The sequence below is a fragment of the Kogia breviceps genome, chromosome 1 (genome assembly GCF_026419965.1).
Source record: "Kogia breviceps isolate mKogBre1 chromosome 1, mKogBre1 haplotype 1, whole genome shotgun sequence".
In the NCBI taxonomy this organism is placed as follows: Eukaryota; Metazoa; Chordata; class Mammalia; order Artiodactyla; family Physeteridae; genus Kogia; species Kogia breviceps.
In genome coordinates, this window is record NC_081310.1 from 165221861 (window position 1) to 165239731 (window position 17871).

General features: G+C 40.5%; 1 protein-coding gene across 1 annotated transcript in view; it reads left to right on the forward strand.

Annotated features, from left to right (window-relative positions):
* ZSWIM5 (zinc finger SWIM-type containing 5) overlaps window positions 1-17871 on the forward strand; it is a 281277-nt gene that overhangs the window by 216127 nt on the left and 47279 nt on the right. The window contains exons 3-4 of the mRNA XM_059042702.2: window positions 10841-10989; window positions 12244-12394. Of these exons, the coding sequence (XP_058898685.1) occupies window positions 10841-10989; window positions 12244-12394 (300 nt within the window). The remainder of the gene's footprint in view (window positions 1-10840; window positions 10990-12243; window positions 12395-17871) is intronic.

The following is a 17871-nucleotide window of genomic DNA, read 5'->3' on the forward strand; positions in this document are numbered from 1 at the left end:
TTTGTATCCTGCAACTTTACCAATTTCATTGATTAGCTCTAGTAGTTTTCTGTTAGCATCCTTAGGATTCTCTATGTATAGTATCATGTCATCTGCAAACAATGACAGCTTTACTTCTTTTTTTCCACTTTGGATTACTTTTATTTCTTTTTCTTCTCTGATTGCTGTGGCTAAAACTTCCAAAACTATGTTCAATAATAGTGGTAAGAGTGGGCAACCTTGTCTTGTTCCTGATCTTAGTGGAAATAGTTTCAGTTTTTCACCATTGAGGTCGATGTTGGCTGTGGGTTTGTCATATATAGCCTTTATTATGTTGAGGAAAGTTCCCTCTATGCCTACTTTCTGGAGGGTTTTTATTATAAATTGGTGTTGAATTTTATCAAAAGCTTTCTCTGCATCTATTGAGATGATCATATGGTTTTTCTCCATCAGTTTGTTAATATGTTTTATCCCAATGATTGATCTGCATATATTGAAGAATCATTGCATTCCTGGGATAAACCCCACTTGATCATGGTGTATGATCCTTTTACTGTGTTGTTGGATTCTGTTTGCTAGTATCTTGTTGAGGAGTTTTGCATTTATGTTCATCAGTGATATTGGCCTGTAGTTTTCTTTCTTTGTGACATCTTTGTCTGGTTTTGGTATCAGGGTGATGGTGGCCTCGTAGAATGAGTTTGGGAGTGTTCCTCCCTCTGCTATCTTTTGGAAGAGTTTGAGAAGGATAGGTGTTAGCTCTTCTCTAAATGTTAGAATTCTCCTGTGAAGCCAACTGGTCCTGGGCTTTTGTTTGTTGGAAGATTTTTAATCACAGTTTCAATTTCAGTGTTTGTGATTGGTCTGTTCATATTTTCTATTTCTTCCAGGTTCAGTCTCGGAAGGTTGTGCTTTTCTAAGAATTTGTCCATTTCTTCCAGGTTGTCCATTTTATTGGCATATTGTTGCTTGTAGTAATCTCTCATTCTTTGTATTTCTGCAGTGTCAGTTGTAACTTCTCCTTTTTCATTTCTAATTCTATTAATTTGAGTCTTCTCCCTTTTTTTCTTGATGAGTCTAGCTAGTGGTTTACCTATTTTGTTTATCTTCTCAAAGAACCAGCTTTTAGTTTTATTGATTTTTGCTATCATTTCCTTCATTTCTTTTTCATTTATTTCTAATATGATCTTTATAATTTCTTTCCTTCTGCTAACTTTGGGGTTTCTTTGTTCTTTGTTCTTCTTTCTCTAATTGCATTAGGTGTAAGATTAGGTTGTTTCTTTGAGATATTTCTTGTTTCTTAAGGTAGGATTGCATTGCTATAAACTTCCCTCTTAGAACTCCTTTTGCTGCATCCCATAGGTTGTGTTTTCATTGTCATTTGTTTCTAGGTATTTTTTTATTTCTTCAGTAATCTCTTGGTTATTAAGTAGTGTATTGTTTAGCCTCCATGTGTTAGTATTTTTACAGATCTTTTCCTGTAATTGATATCTAGTCTCATAGCATTGTGGTCGGAAAAGATACTTGATATGATTTCAATTTTCTTGAATTTACCAAGGCTAGATTTGTGACCCAAGATATGATCTGTCCTGGAGAATGTTCCATGAGCACTTGAGAATAAAGTGTATTCTGTTGTTTTTGGATGGAATGTCCTATAAATATCAATTAAGTCCATCTTCTTTAATGTATCGTTTAAAGCTTGTGTTACCTTATGTATTTTCATTTTGGATGATCTGTCCATTGGTGAAAGTGGGGTGTTAAAGTCCCCTACTATGATTGTGTTACTGTTGATTTCCCCTTTTCTGTCTGTTAGTATTTGCCTTATGTATTGAGGTGTTCCTATGTTGGGTGCATAAATGTTTACAATTGTTATATCTTCTTCTTGGATTGATCCCTTGATCATTATGTAATGTCCTTCTTTGTCTCTTGTAATAGTCTTTGTTGTAAAGTCCATTTTGTCTGAGATGAGAATTGCTACTCCAGCTTTCTTTTGATTTCCATTTGCATGGAATATCTTTTTCCATCCCCTCACTTTCAGTCTGTATGTGTCCCTAGGTCTGAAGTGAGTCTCTTGTAGACAGCAAATATACGGGTCTTGTTTTTGTATGCATTCAGCCAGTCTATGTCTTTTGGTTGGGGCATTTAATCCATTTACATTTAAGGTAATTATCGATATGTATGTTCCTATTCCCATTTTCTTAATTGTTTTGAGTTTGTTCTTGTAGGTCTTTTCCTTCTCTTTTGTTTCTTGCCTAGAGAAGTTCCTTTAGCATTTGTTGTAAAGCTGGTTTGGTTGTGCTGACTCCTCTTAGCTTCTTCTTGTTTGTTAAGGTTTTAATTTCTCCATCAAATCTGAGTGAGATCCTTGCTGGGTAGAGTAATCTTGGTTGTAGGTTTTTCTCCTTCATCACTTTAATATGTCCTGCCACTCCCTTCTGGCTTGCAGAGTTTCTGCTGAAGGATCAGCCCTTAGCCTTATGGGGATTTCCTTGTGTGTTATTCGTTGTTTTTCCCTTGCTGCTTTTAATATGTTTTCTTTGTATTTAATTTTTTATTGTGTGATTAATATGTGTCTTGGCATGTTTCTCCTTGGATTTATCCTGTATGGGACTCTCTGTGCTTCCTGGACTTGATTAACTATTTCCTTTCCCATATTAGGGAACTTTTCAACTATAATCTCTTCAAATATTTTCTCAGTCCCTTTCTTTTTCTCTTCTTCTTCTGGGACCCCTATAATTCAAATGTTGGTGCTTTTAATGTTGTCCCAGAGGTCTCTGAGACTGTCCTCAATTCTTTTCAGTCTTTTCATTATTCTGCTTGGCAGTAGGTATTTCCACTATTTTATCTTCCAGGTCACTTATCCGTTCTTCTGCCTCAGTTGTTCTGCTCTTGATCCCTTCAAGACAATTTTAAATTTCATTTATTGTGTTGTTCATCACTGTTTGTTTGCCCTTTCGTTCTTCTAGGTCCTTGTTAAACGTTTCTTGTTTTTTCTCAATTCTCTTTCCAAGATTTTGGATCATCTTTACTATCATTATTCTGAATTCTTTTTCAGGTAGACTGCCTATTACCTCTTCATTTGTTAGGTCTGGTGGATTTTTGCCTTGCTCCTTCATCTGATGTGTGTTCCTCTGTCTTCTCATTTGGCTTAACTGACTGTGTTTGGGGTCTTCTTTTTGCAGGCCGCAGGTTCGTAGTTCCCATTGTTTTTGGTGTCTGTCCCCAGTGGCTAAGGTTGGTTTAGTGGGTTGTGTAGGTTTCCTGGTGCAGCGGACTAGTGCCTGTGTTCTGGTGGATGAAGCTGGATCTTGTCTTTCTGGTGGGCAGGTCCATGTCTGGTGGTGTGTTTTGGGATGTCTGTTGACCTTATTATGATTTTAGGCAGCCTCTGTGCTAATGGATGGGGTTGTTTTCTGTCTCGCTAATTGTTTGGCATAGGATGTCCAGCACTGTAGCTTGCTGGTCGTTGAGTGGAGCTGGGTCTTAGCGTTGAGACAGAGATCTCTGGGAAATTTTCACCATTTGATATTACGTGGAGCTGGGAGGTCTCTTGTGGACCAGTGTCCTGAACTTGTCTCTCCCACCTCAGAGACACAGCCCTGATGCCTGGCTGGAGCACAAAGAGCCTGTCATCCACACAGCTCAGAAAAAAGGGAGGACAAAAAAGAAAGAAGGAAAGAAGATAAAATAAATAATAATAATAAAATAAGTAAAATAAAATTAAATAAAGTTATCAAAATAAAAAATAATTATTAAAAACATTTTTAAGTAATAAAAAAAAGAAAGAAAGAAGAAAGCAACCAAAGCAAAAAACAAATCCACCAATTATAACAAGTGCTATAAGCTATACTAAAAAAAAAAAAACAATGGACAGACAGAACCTTAGGACAAATGGTAGAGGCAAAGCTGTACAGACAAAATCACACACAGAAGCATACCCATACACACTCACAAAAAGAGAAAAAGGGGAAAATGTATATATATATATATGTGTGTATATATATATATATATATATATATATATTGTTGCTCCCAAAGTCCACCTCCTCATTTTGGGATGATTCGTCGTCTATTCAGGTATTCCACAGATGCAGGGTACATCAAGTTGATTGTGGAGATTTAATCCACTGCTGCTGAGGCTGCTGGGAGAAATTTCCCTTTCTCTTCTTTGTTCGCTTAGCTCCCGGTGTTCAACTTTGGATTTGGACCCACCTCTGCATGTAGGTCTCCTGAGGGCATCTGTTCTTCGCTCAGATAGGACGGGGTTAAAGGAGCAGCTGATTCTGGGGCTCTGGCTCACACAGGCTGGTGGGAGGGACGGGTACGGATCCGGGGCGAGCCTGTGGCAGCAGAGGCCGTCATGACATTGCAACAGCCTGAGGCAAGCCTTGTGTTCTCCCAGGGAAGTTGTCCCTGTATCACGGGACCCTGACAGTGTGGGCTGCACAGGCTCCCGGGAGTGGAGGTGTGGATAGTGACCTATGCTTACACACAGGCTTCTTGGTGGCCGCTGCAGCGGCGTTAGCATCTCTTGCCCATCTCTGGGGTCCACGCTGATAGCCGCGGCTCGCGCCCGTCTCTAGAGATCCTATAAGCGGCACTCTTAATCCCCTCTCCTCCCACACCAGGAAACAAAGAGGGAAGAAAAAGTCTCTTGCCTCTTCGGCAGGTACAGACTTTTTCCCAGACTCCCTCCCGGTTAGCCATGGTGCATTAACCCCTTCAGGCTGTGTTCACGTCGCCAGTCCTCTCCCTGCGACCCGACCCCGAAGCCCGAGCCTCAGCTCCCAGACCCTGCCCACCCCAGTGGGTGAGCAGACAAGCTTTGGGCTGGTGAGTGCCCGTCGGCACCGATCCTCTTTGCGGGAATCTCTCCACTTTGCCCTCCACACCCCTGTTGCTGCACTCTCCTCCGTGGCTACAAAGCTTCCCCTCTCCACCACCCGCAGTCTCCGCCCATGAAGGGGCTTCCAAGTGTGTGGAAACCTTTGCTCCTTAACAACTCCCTCCCACTGGTGCAGGTCCCTTCCCTATTGTTTTGTCTCTGTTTTTTCTCTTTTCTTTTGCCCTACCCAGGTACGTGGGGAGTTTCTTGCCCTTTGGGAGTTCTGAAGTCTTCTGCCAGTGTTTAGTAGGTGTTCTGTAGGAGTTGTTCCACATGTAGATGTATTTCTGATGTATCTGTGGGGAGGATGGTGATCTCCACGTATTACTCTTCTGCCATCTTGAAGTTCCCCCAAAAAGCAGTCCTGAGAAAGAAAAATGGAGCTGGCAGAATCAGGCTCCTGGACTTCAGACTACACTACAAAGCTACAGTAATCAAGACAATATGGTACTGGCACAAAAACAGAAATATAGATCAATGGAACAGGATAGAAAGCCCAGAGATAAACCCATGCACATATGGTCACCTTATTTTTGATATAGGAGGCAAGAATATACAGTGGAGAAAAGACAGCTTCTTCAATAAGTGGTGCTGGGAAAACTGGACAGCTACATGTAAAAGAATGAAATTAGAACACTCCCTAACATCATACACAAAAATAAACTCAAAATGGTTAAAGACCTAAATGTAAGGCCAGACACTATCAAACTCTTAGAGGAAAACATAGGCAGAACACTCTATGACATAAATCACAGCAAGATCCTTTTTGACCCACCTCCTAGAGAAATGGAAATAAAAACAAAAATAAACAAATGGGACCTAATGAAACTTAAAAGCTTTTGCACAGCAAAGGATACCATAAACAAGACAAAAAGACAACCCTCAGAATGGGAGAAAATATTTGCAAATGAAGCAACTAAAAAAGATTAATCTCCAAAACTTAGATGCAGCTCATGCAGCTCAATATCAAAAAAAGAAACAACCCAATCCAAAAATGGACAGAAGACCTAAATAGACATTTCTCCAAAAAAGGTATACAGATTGCCAACAAACACATGAAAGAATGCTCAACATCACTAATCATTAGAGAAATGCAAATCAAAACTACAATGAGGTATCACCTCACACCAGTCAGAATGGCCATCATCTAAAAATCTACAAACAATAAATGCTGGAGAGGGTGTGGAGAAAAGGGAACACTCTTGCACTGTTGGTGGGAATGTAAATTGTTACAGCCACTATGGAGAACAGTATGGAGGTTCCTTAAAAAATAAAAATAGAATTACCGTATGACCCAGCAATCCCACTACTGGGCATAAACCCTGAGAAAAGCATAATTCAAAAAGAGTCATGTACCACAATGTTCATTGCAGCTCTGTTTACAATAGCCAGGACATGGAAGCAACCTAAGTGTACATCGACAGATGAATGGATAATGAAGATGTGGCACATATATACAATGGAATATTAGCCAGCCATAAAAAGAAACGAAATCGAGTTATTTGTAGTGAGGTGGATGGACCTAGAGTCTGTCATACAGAGTGAAGTAAGTCAGAAAGAGGAAAACAAATACCATACACTAACACATACATATGGAATCTACAAAAAAAAAAAGGTCATGAAGAACCTAGGGGCAAGACGGGAATAAAGACGCAGACCTGCTGGTGAATGGACTTGAGGATACGGGGAGGGGGAAGGGTAAGCTGGGACAAAGTGAGAGTGTGGCATGGACATATATACACTACCAAATGTAAAATAGCTAGCTAGTGGGAAGCAGCCACATAGCACAGGGAGATCAGCTCGGTGCTTTGTGACCACATAGAGGGGTGGGATAGGGAGGGTGGAAGGGAGACGCAAGAGGGAGGAGATATGGGGATATATGTATATGTATAGCTGACTCACTTTGGTATAAAGCAGAAACTAACACACCATTGTAAAGCAATTATACTCCAATAAAGATGTTTAAAAAGTGCAACAGGTCTTTAAGAAAAGTAATTATAAAGTACTAAGAAGAGTGTTACTTCCTTTTTATGCATATGAGCATAAGATGGACATAGTTTTGACAGGTGGCATTGGGGTATATGGCTAATTCAGTGAGGGGGTAAAAAAGTCCTGCCAAGTGAACTAAGCAATAGTGAATTTTGGCAGTATTAGCCTCTCTGTATACTTACTTTATGGTTTCCATTTCTCATTGCAGCCGTGACTATAGAGTTGAGGCAATATTGCCAAGAAGTAGTGTTTTCTGGCCAAAGAACAGGTTGTGGGGAGAGGAAGGGAAGTAAAGGATAAAAGCATAAGTAAAGTCATAAGGAAATGTCGTTGACTTCTGTGAATACTAAGTTTCTAGCTGAAACATAGCATAAGTATAGGAAAGACAAGGTTAGAAATGAAAGGGCCTGACCAGAGAGGGCCCTGAATGCTAAGTTGAATTTGGACTTCATTTATTAAGAATAGTTTATCACTGAATACTTCTGAGCAGGGAAGTGATATGATCAGAACTTGGTTTAGAATACTACATTTGAAGAAAAGTACCATATAGTAGATTCCATAAACTGGATGCTTATAGTGTTAATTAGTATTTATAGAATAAATTAATGTGTGAGCCCTCCTGATTCCCTGGAGAATAAGATGCACTAAAAAAGCTTAGCAGGGGCTTCCCAGGTGGCACAGTGGTTAAGAATCCACCTGCCAATGCAGGGGACATGGGGTCAAGCCTTGGTCCAGGAAGGTCCCACAAGCCGCGGAGCAACTAAGCCCATGTGACACAACTACTGAGCCTGCACTCTAGAGCCCGCAAGGCACAAGTATTGAGCCCTCGTGCCACAACTACTGAAGCCCACGCGCCTAGAGCCCATGCTCTGCAACAAGAGAAGCCACTGCAATGAGAAGCATGCGCGCCACAACGAAGAGCAGCCCCCACTCACTGCAACTAGAGAAAGCCCATGTGCAGCAATGAAGACCCAACGCAGCAAAAATAAATGAATAAATACATTTATTTTTAAAAGCTTAGCAGAAGAGCAGCTTTTCTCTGCAGATTTCATTTAAGCAAGGCTTTGATATAAGAGTACAAAAGGTTGGTAGATGTACTGATGAAACATAACATGAATTTGTAACCGACTGCATGACCACACCTATAGAGTATTGACTTACAGTCTTTTGTCACTTGGAGACAGGGTTCTAAAACCTTATCATAGGACTCTGTCTTTGACAAAGTGACAGAAGAAGATTCAGTTTTCATTCCACAAATATTTCCTAGGTGCTTGTCATATTACCAGCACTGTGCTATAGATAATTCAACTGTGAGCAAGGAGCTAACAGGCTACTAGGGGAGAGGGATGCATAAATAACTAAAACTGTGTTTTAAGTGATGTTGCTGAGGTGAGCCCAGATATGAAAGATATCTTGAGTGCAAATTTGTAAAATTATATCACCATGTATATAACTCCGCCTGTGCTTCAGGGGCAAGTTTCTTTTTCCTTTTTTTTTTTTTTTTTTGTGACCGCACTGGTTCTTCATTGCTGCGCGCGGGCTTTCTCTAATTGTGGTGAGCGGGAGCTACTCTTCGTTGTGGTGCGTGGGCTTCTCATTGCAGTGGCTTCTCTTGTAGCAGAGCGTGGGCTTCAGTAGTTACAGCACGCAGGCTCAGTAGTTGTGGTTCGCAGGCTCTAGAGCGCAGGCTCAGTAGTTATGGCGCACAGGCTTAGTTGCTCCACGGCATGTGGGATCTTCCTCGACCAGGGCTCGAAGCCGTGTCCCCTGCATTGGAAGGCAGATTCTTAACCACTGGGCCACCAGGGAAGTCCCCAGGGGCAAGTTTCTAGAAATTAAGAAGTGTTGACACCACTTGAGAAGCTACAATTTTATAGTGAACTTTAAAAAGAGAATTTTGATAGGGATTGCATTGAATCTGTATATTGCTTTGGGTAATACAGTCATTTTCACTATGTTGATTCTTCCAATCCAAGAACATGGTATATTTCTCCACCTATTTGTATCATCTTTAATTTCTTTCATCAGTGTCTTATAGTTTTCTGCATACAAGTCTTTTGTCTCCTTAGGTAGGTTTATTCCTAGATATTTTATTCTTTTTGTTGTAATGGTAAATGGGAGCCTCTTCAATAAGTGGTGCTGGGAAAACTGGACAGCTACCTGTAGAAGTATGAAATTAGAACACTCCCTAACACCATACACAAAAATAAACTCAAAATGGGTTAAAGACCTAAATGTAAGGCCAGACACTATCAAACTCTTAGAGGAAACCATAGGCAGAACACTCTATGACATCAATCACAGCAAGGTCCTTTTTGACCCATCTCCTAGAGAAATGAAAATAAAAACAAAAATAAACAAATGGGATCTAATGAAACTTAAAAGCTTTTGCACAGCAAAGGATACCATAAACAAGACCAAAAGACAACCCTCAGAATGGGAGAAAATATTTGCAAATGAAGCAACTGACAAAGGATTAATATCCAAAATTTATAAGCAACTCATGCAGCTCAATAACAAAAAAACAAACAGCCCAATCCAAAAATGGGCAGAAGAACTAAATAGACATTTCTCCAAAGAAGATATACAGATAGCTAACAAACACATGAAAGAATGCTCAACATCATTAACCATTAGAGAAATGCAAATCAAAACTACAATGAGATATCATCTCACACCGGCCAGATTGGCCATCATCAAAAACTCTAGAAACAATAAATGCTGGAGAGGGTGTGGAGAAAAGGGAACACTCTTGCACTGTTGGTGGGAATGTAAAATGATACAGCCACTATGGAGAACAGTATGGAGGTTCCTTAAAAAACTTCAAATAGAACTACCATATGACCCAGCAATCCCACTACTGGGCATATACCCTGAGAAAACCATAATTCAAAAAGAGTCATGTACCAAAATGTTTATTGCAGCTCTATTTACGATAGCCAGGACATGGAAGCAACCTAAGTGTCCATCAACAGATGAATGGATAAGGAAGATGTGGCACATATATACAATGGAATATTACTCAGCCATAAAAAGAAATGAAACTGAGTTATTTGTAATGAGGTGGATAGACCTGGAATCTGTCATACAGAGTGAAGTAAGTCAGAAGGATAAAAACAAATACCGTATGCTAACACATATATATGGAATCTAAAAAAAAAAAATGTCATGAAGAGATTAGTGGTAGGATGGGAATAAAACTCAGACCTACTAGAGCATGGACTTGAGGATATGGGGAGGGGGAAGGGTAAGCTGTGACGATGTGAGAGAGTGGCAGGGACATATACACACTCCCAAATGTAAATTAGATAGCTAGTGGGAAGCTGCAGCATAGCACAGGGAGTTCACCTCTGTGCCACCTCTGTGCTTTGTGACCACCTAGAGGGGTGGGATAGGGATGGTGGGAGGGAGGGTGACAAAAGACGGAAGAGTTATGGGAACATATGTATATGTATAACTGATTCACTTTGTTGTAAAAGAGAAACTAACACACTATTGTAAAACAGTTATACTCAAATAAAGATGTTAAAAAAAAAAAACAAACAAAAAACAAACAAAAAAATAAATAAAAGTAAATTAACAATTTTTTTTAAAAAAAGAGAATTTTTTTTCTAAGAAAGTATTTTTTAATTTTAAAATAATACATGTGTTTTAAGGCTTATTTGAACTTCATAGAAAAGCAAAAAAGAAGAAAAAATGTCATTCTCTTAGGGAAAAAAAATACATCACTATTTTCATGTTTGTGTATTTCCTTCTGGGCTTTTTCCCCCAGGATGGTATTTGTAGACTTTGGAAGAGGATACAACTGAGAGTTTAGTGAACATGAAACTAGCATTAGCTCTCTTACATTTATTTAGGCCCACACAATTGACAAAGCCCAGATTAAGGCAGAATACCCATCTGTTTCTGAATATATGCACAGAGGGCCCCTCCTGCTGAATGTGTAGGGTAGGAACTCAAGGAATTCATTTCATCATTCCCATTTCACAGGTGCCCCTGACCCCACAGCTGGGGCCAGCATTGATGATGAGAACTGTTGGCATTTGGACGAGGAACAGGTGAAAGAACAAGTGAAGCTCTTTCTCTCCCAGGGTGGTTACTATGGCTCTGGAAAGCAACTCAATTCAATGTTTGCCAAGGTAAGATATGAAAAAAAAATTTTTTTCTTAAGTAAACTGGGCTCACCACACTTCTGGCTTCATGCATTATAGCTAGCTCACTTGACCTATGTACTGAATGCTTGAAAACTAACTGTGGGAGGGGAGCTGAGCAGAGCAGACTTGAGCAGGTTGCATCCAGGGACCCCTACTGCCTCACCCTGGTAGTCCTTTTCCTTCTGCTCAGCTCTCTAAGCGAGTTAGCATTCCTGGGGGGATTAGTAATGAAGCTACCTTCCCTCTGCTTTGAACCCAAGGCTGCCCGATGAGGCTTTAAAGAGACTTAGTATTTTGGAACTGGGGACTCTCACAGCAGGCTTTCTCTCTCTCTCTTTTTTTTTTTCTTAACACCTTTAGTGAAATATAAATCACATAGCATAAAATTCACCCATTTTAAAAAGTGTGCAATTCAATGGTTTTTAATATATTAACAGATATGTACAGCTATCACCACAGTCAACTTTAGAACATTTTCAATTATCTTAAAAAGAAACCCCATACCCTTTACCTATCACTCCCCTATTCCCCATGCCCCACTCCCCCAGCCCTAAGTAACCACTAATCTACTTTCTGTCTCTATAGATTTCCCTATTCTGAACTGGCTTCTTTCTCCTGGAATAGTATTTTTAAGTATTTAAAAACATAAATCCATGCTGTAGCATGTGTCAGTACTTCATTCCTTTTTATTACCAAGTAATATTCCATTATATGGATACCACACTTTTTGTTTATCCATTTGTCTGTTGATAGGCATTTGGGTTGTTTCCATTTTTTAGCTATTATAAATAATGCTGCTATAAACATTCTTGTACAATGTTTCTGTGTGGACATATATATTTTCATTTCTCTCTAGGAGTGGAATTGATAGGCCATATGGTAGCTCTGTGTTTAATCATTTGAGGAATTTCTAGACTGATTTCCAAAGTGGCTACATCATTCCACATTCCCACCAAACAATGTATGAGGGTTCTGATTTCTCTATATCCTTGCCAACACTTATTATCTGGTTTTTTGATTCTAACCGTCCTTGTGAGTATGAAGTGGTATCTCATTGCCCACAGCAGGCTTTCTTGGTACATGCAAAGAACTTATATACAGAACAAGACGCCTTCTTTTTGGCTCTTTGGATATGCTGTGCTTAGTTACTTCATCTTCTCCTCCCCCTCCTCCCCTTCTTTCTCCTCCTACTTTGTTATGATATGCAGTCACCAACTCTTGCCCCTCCTTATGTGTCAGGTTCGAGAGATGCTGCGGATGAGAGATTCCAATGGAGCCAGGATGCTGACGCTAATAACTGAGCAGTTTATGGCTGACCCACGACTCACACTATGGAGGCAGCAAGGAACAACCATGACAGATAAGTGCAGGCAGCTCTGGGATGAGCTAGGTAAGTCCGCATATCTCAGAGAAGTGCTATGTCTATCCTATCAGCTTGCCCCCTGGCAATAGTGTTAGTGAACACTTGCCATCAGTCATTACATGGATCTTGCTAAGGGAACTTTAGCCCAATTGGCAGAAGATTTAGGTTCTACAGAGGCTACCCAGAGTAATTCTGAACTCACTTGTGTTTCTTCCACAGCATTGTGCTTTACTATTGACATCTGCATTCTGTTCCAGATGTTACCACATAGAAGGCTTTGGTGAGAGAAAACCTTTTGCCTTGGCTTCTGTTCCATTGCATTAGCCTGGCTCTCCAGATACTTACCAAACTCACTTTTCTTGCTTTCCCTGGGTCTGCTTTTCTTTATCACCCCCAGACAAACGTCTTAGACATAAGGCAGTTTCTAAGACTTGGGCCTTGGACTTCTATTCTTTCTCTATACTCCTTTGAGAACTCTTTTTTTTTCAATAGCATGGCTTCAGAGTTTCCTTTATGGTGATCTCATCCTCATCTTCTTTCCACTTATCTGAGTTCCAGTCTCATATTAGCAGCTGCCCTACAACCATTTCTACTGAAAAAAATCTCCTTATCACCTCAATCAGGGCTTCTATGAAAAGAAATTCCCCTGAACCTGGCATTGGCACCACCATTTCTTACTCTACCAAACATGTTGTCAAGCACTCATTTTTTGTTCATTCCCTACATTCAGTCACCAAATTAATTTGATTCCTTGACCTTCAGAATGCAATTTAGTGTCCATTCATACTTTTTACTTCCCATCACCACTGATCTGGTTGAGGGCCTTGGGACTTTTAGATTAAATGAGACCGTGGCCTCCTGAATGGCTTCTCTGTTCTGGATTCTTCTCATCAAGACCATCTTCTTTAGTCATTATTTCTCTTTATCATTCCCCTGTTACAAGGCCAGTTTTGCAGGGCTAATACTCAGCTCCTCCCGCTGTTTGCAGAATCCTCCATACTCTGAACTCACTATACAGTCATGGCCCCACTCTGGGGTTATACTGGAAAATTTCCATATTACATATTCTAAAAGTTCTATTATAGCTTCACCATACTCCCTCCAGCCCAGAAAGCAACAACAAACTTTCCACTCATACAAAATAGCACAAGAAAAAAACTACAGTTTAGGATTTTAGTGAATTCTCCCGAAGCATATACATTATAGTCTTAGGGCTAAAAGCCATGGGGAATGAGGCTTAATGACTCTGGGACTATACTTGGTTACTTTGGGGCTACTGAGTATGGGATTTTGATTTGGGTGCTAAGGCTTCTTGATATCACCTGGGGCACTAATAGCTCTGGAGTTCTCGTTAATAAAGAAGAGCTACATTATTGAGCGTTATATGCCAGACTCTGTGTTAAAGATTGTACACACATTGTTTCACGTAATTCTCATAACAAACCTATGAGGTAATTGTGTGTTTGTTGCAAAGAAACAGAGACAGCTCTGGTCACTTCTGGATACAGAATAAAATAAAGAATTATAGAAAACTGTCTCTCTGACACAATTACACTTTTTGAAGGGTGACCAGGGTCACAATGCATGGCAAGCTGGGAACAGCTTCTTACACTCTTTCCTCAGAAGGAATTGTAGGCATGGACTTCCTTCTAGGGTAATGGAACAGCTTATCAGCTTAGGGGAGACAAATGAGCTCCAAAAAGTTACTTGTCCAAGGTCACACACTAGTAAGTGGTGGCTCTAACACTGGAACCCCCATCTGTCTGAATCCAAATCAAACATACTTCTGCAACATCTCCCTCAATTTCACCTTGTTATGTACTATTTTCCCCCAAAGTGCATGTTTCTTAAGAATTTGAAATTAGCCTTCAGAGAGTTTCATCTGAGGCCTGAATCTCCTGGGAATAATTTCTGTGACAATCATGGGATTGTTTTGTGGATTTGGGCTTGGCCTTTGGGGCAAAGGTAGGTAAGAGGAAGTAAGCGGAGCTAGATCTCAGTGCTTTTAATGCTTTTGTCATATACTTAGGTTCATTATGAAAAGCTCTTGATTGTGATATTTTCATATCTATGAAATTGCTATATCAACCTTCCAAGAAACTCTCAGCATTCTGCAAAGACAGTAGTTCCCAACTTCTCAAAATCACCTGGAGTACTTGTTTAAACAGATTGCTGGGCCCTGTCCCCAGAGTTTCTGATTACATAGGTTAGGGTAGGGCCTGATAATTTGCATTTCTAACCAATTCCCTGGGGATGCTGATGCCATGGTTCCAGAGACCACATTTTGAAAAACACTGCACTAAGAGAAGCCTTATTGGGTCAGACACTAGAGCAAGTGCATTCATGCACTTGACTACTCTGAGGGTTCCTTACTGGTCACAAGGCCTGCTCCTCTGGGGAGGGCCTCAACAGGGATTGTAAGAATTTAGAGGAAGTGGGCTCACTACCTTCAGTTCCTGAACCAGACATAACAGAAGCAATCAGACATGAAGTTTTCTCATCTCTCCATGTCTGTACACATATGCTTTTAAAAATCTTCTTTTAAAATCTATAAAGTATCTCTGCTCCCATTAAAGGCCACTCCTTACATACTTGCTCTGGTTCCTATGCCATTTCCTTTTCTCAAGAATTTTGCTCCTCAGTTACTCCTTTCTCGGGTGTCATTAATTTCTCCCTCAATACTGGATCAGTTCCATCAACATACAGATATACTCTAATAGTTTCAGTCTCAAAAAAAAAGTGCCTTTGATGGTCCCATACCCCTCTAATTACTGCCCCATTTCTCTTCTTCCATTCAAAACAACTCTTTCTTTTTTTTTTTTTTAACATCTTTATTGGAGTATAATTGCTTTACAATGTTTTGTTAGTTTCTGCTGTATAACAAAGTGAATCAAGCTGTGCGCAGTTCCTCCAGCCTGAGGACAGCGACTGCCTGGGTCCCAGGAAGCGTGGTGCCCAATCTGAGCTCCTACTCCAGGTGGGCACCCTCATAGTCTTGTCTCTCAGGGCCCGGCTAAGGCCTGGGTTAGAGCCTTGTGGAAGGTCTCTGGGCGGGGCTAGGGGGGTCTAAAGGATTTATATTGCCACATGGATGTGGCACAGGGGGTGCAGTCACCCCACTTCTCTGGTTTTGTGAAGACTGCAGAGCACATAGACAGACCTCCGCTGTGGCTGTTCAAGAAAGAAAACCAGGAGCCCCCAATGAATTTACGGACTAGTGAAGGTAACGGCCATTTATTGAGCACCTGTGAATCAGGTGCCACCAGGAGGCAGCACAAACTTGTTTTGTGATCTCACTCTCGGTGCCTGCAGTCATTCCGTCACTTCCTAAGGCACTGTTACCCGTCTGTACCAGTACCCAGCAGCCTTCTGTTTCCTCAAGAATCTTCATGTAGAGTGTATATGTTGATAAGGAAGCATCAAAGCCAGTATTTTACCAGTTTTACAGCTATCCCTATTCTCAACCATTAGCTCAAAAAAGGAAGTAATGAGATCAAGACCATTCAGTGAGACAGACCTATCAAGGATTTTAAAGGCTTGGTGGTTATTTATCAAGATCCTGGATTGAGAAATCAATGCGTGGATAAGCTTTTGACTTGATTTTTGAACAGAATATCATTCTTTCCCCCAAACGTTATCAATCATGAGGTTGAAAGAATAGAAAAAGTCAGAGTATATCACATGTAGTAAGGCCGTGTGGCTGACAGGGTCTTGGTGCTCGGGCCGGGTATCAGGCCTGTGCCTCTGAGGTGGGAGAGCCAAGGTCAGGACATTGGACCACCAGAGACCCCCCTGGCTCCACATAATATCAAATGGCAAAAGCTCTCCCAGAGATCTCCATCTCAATGCTAAGACCTAGCTCCACTCAACAACCAGCAAGCTACAGTGCTGGACACCCTTTGCCAAACAACTAGAAACATAGGAACACAACCCCACAGAGAGGCTGCCTAAAATCATAATAAGGTCACAGAAACCCCAAACACACCACGGGACGTGGTCCTGCCCACCAAAAAGACAAGATCCAGGCTCATCCACCAGAACACAGGCACTACTCCCCTCCACCAGGAGGCCTACACAACCTACGGAACCAACCTTAGCCAATGGGGGCAGACACCAAAAACAATGGGAACTATGAACCTGCAGCCTGCAAAAAGGAGACCCCAAACACAGTAAGTTAAGCAAATTAGAAGACAGAGAACCACACAGCAGATGAAGGAGCAAGGTAAAAACCCACCAGACCTAACAAATGAAGAGGAAATAGGCGGTCTACCTGAAAAGGAATTCAGAGTAATGATAGTAAACATGATCCAAAATCTTGGAAACAGAATGGAGAAAATACAAGAAACGTTTAACAAGGACCTAGAAGAGATAAAGGGCAAATAAACAGTGATGAACAACACATTAAATGAAATTAAAAATTCTCTAGAAGGAATCAATAGCAGAACAACTTGGACAGAAGAACGGATAAGTGACCTGGAAGATAAAATAGTGGAAATAACTACTGCAGAGCAGAATAAAGAAAAAAAGAATGAAAAGAATTGAAGACAGTCTCAGAGACCACTGGGACAACATTAAAAGCACCAACATTTGAATTATAGGGGTCCCAGAAGAAGAGAAAAAGAAAGGGACTGAGAAAATATTTGAAGAGATTATAGTTGAAAACTTCCCTAATATGGGAAAGGAAATAGTTAATCAAGTCCAGGAAGCACAGAGAGTCCCATACAGGATAAATCCAAGGAGAAACATGCCAAGACACATATTAATCACACAATAAAAAATTAAATACAAAGAAAACATATTAAAAGCAGCAAGGGAAAAACAACGAATAACACACAAGGAAATCCCCATAAGGCTAAGGGCTGATCCTTCAGCAGAAACTCTGCAAGCCAGAAGGGAGTGGCAGGACATATTTAAAGTGATGAAGGAGAAAAATCTACAACCAAGATTACTCTACCCAGCAAGGATCTCATTCAGATTTGATGGAAAAATTAAAACCTTTACAGACAAGCAAAAGCTGAGAGAGTTCAGCACCACCAAACCAGCTTTATAACAAATGCTAAAGGAACTTCTCTAGGCAAGAAACAAAAGAGAAGGAAAAGACCTACATTAACAAACTCAAAACAATTAAGAAAATGGGAATAGGAACATACATATCGATAATTACCTTAAATGCAAATGGATTTAATGCTCCCACCAAAAGACACAGAGTAGCTGAATGGATACAAAAACAAGACCCGTACATATGCTGTCTACAAGAGACCCACTTCAGACCTAGGGACACATACAGACTGAAAGTGAGGGAATGGAAAAAGATATTCCATGCAAATGGAAATCAGAAGAAAGCTGGAGTAGCAATTCTCATATCAGACAAAATGGACTTGAAAATAAAGACTATTGCAAGAGACAAAGAAAGACACTACATAATGATCAAGGGATCGGTCCACAAGAAGATATAACAATTGTAAATATATATGCACCCAACATAGGAGCACCTCAATACATAA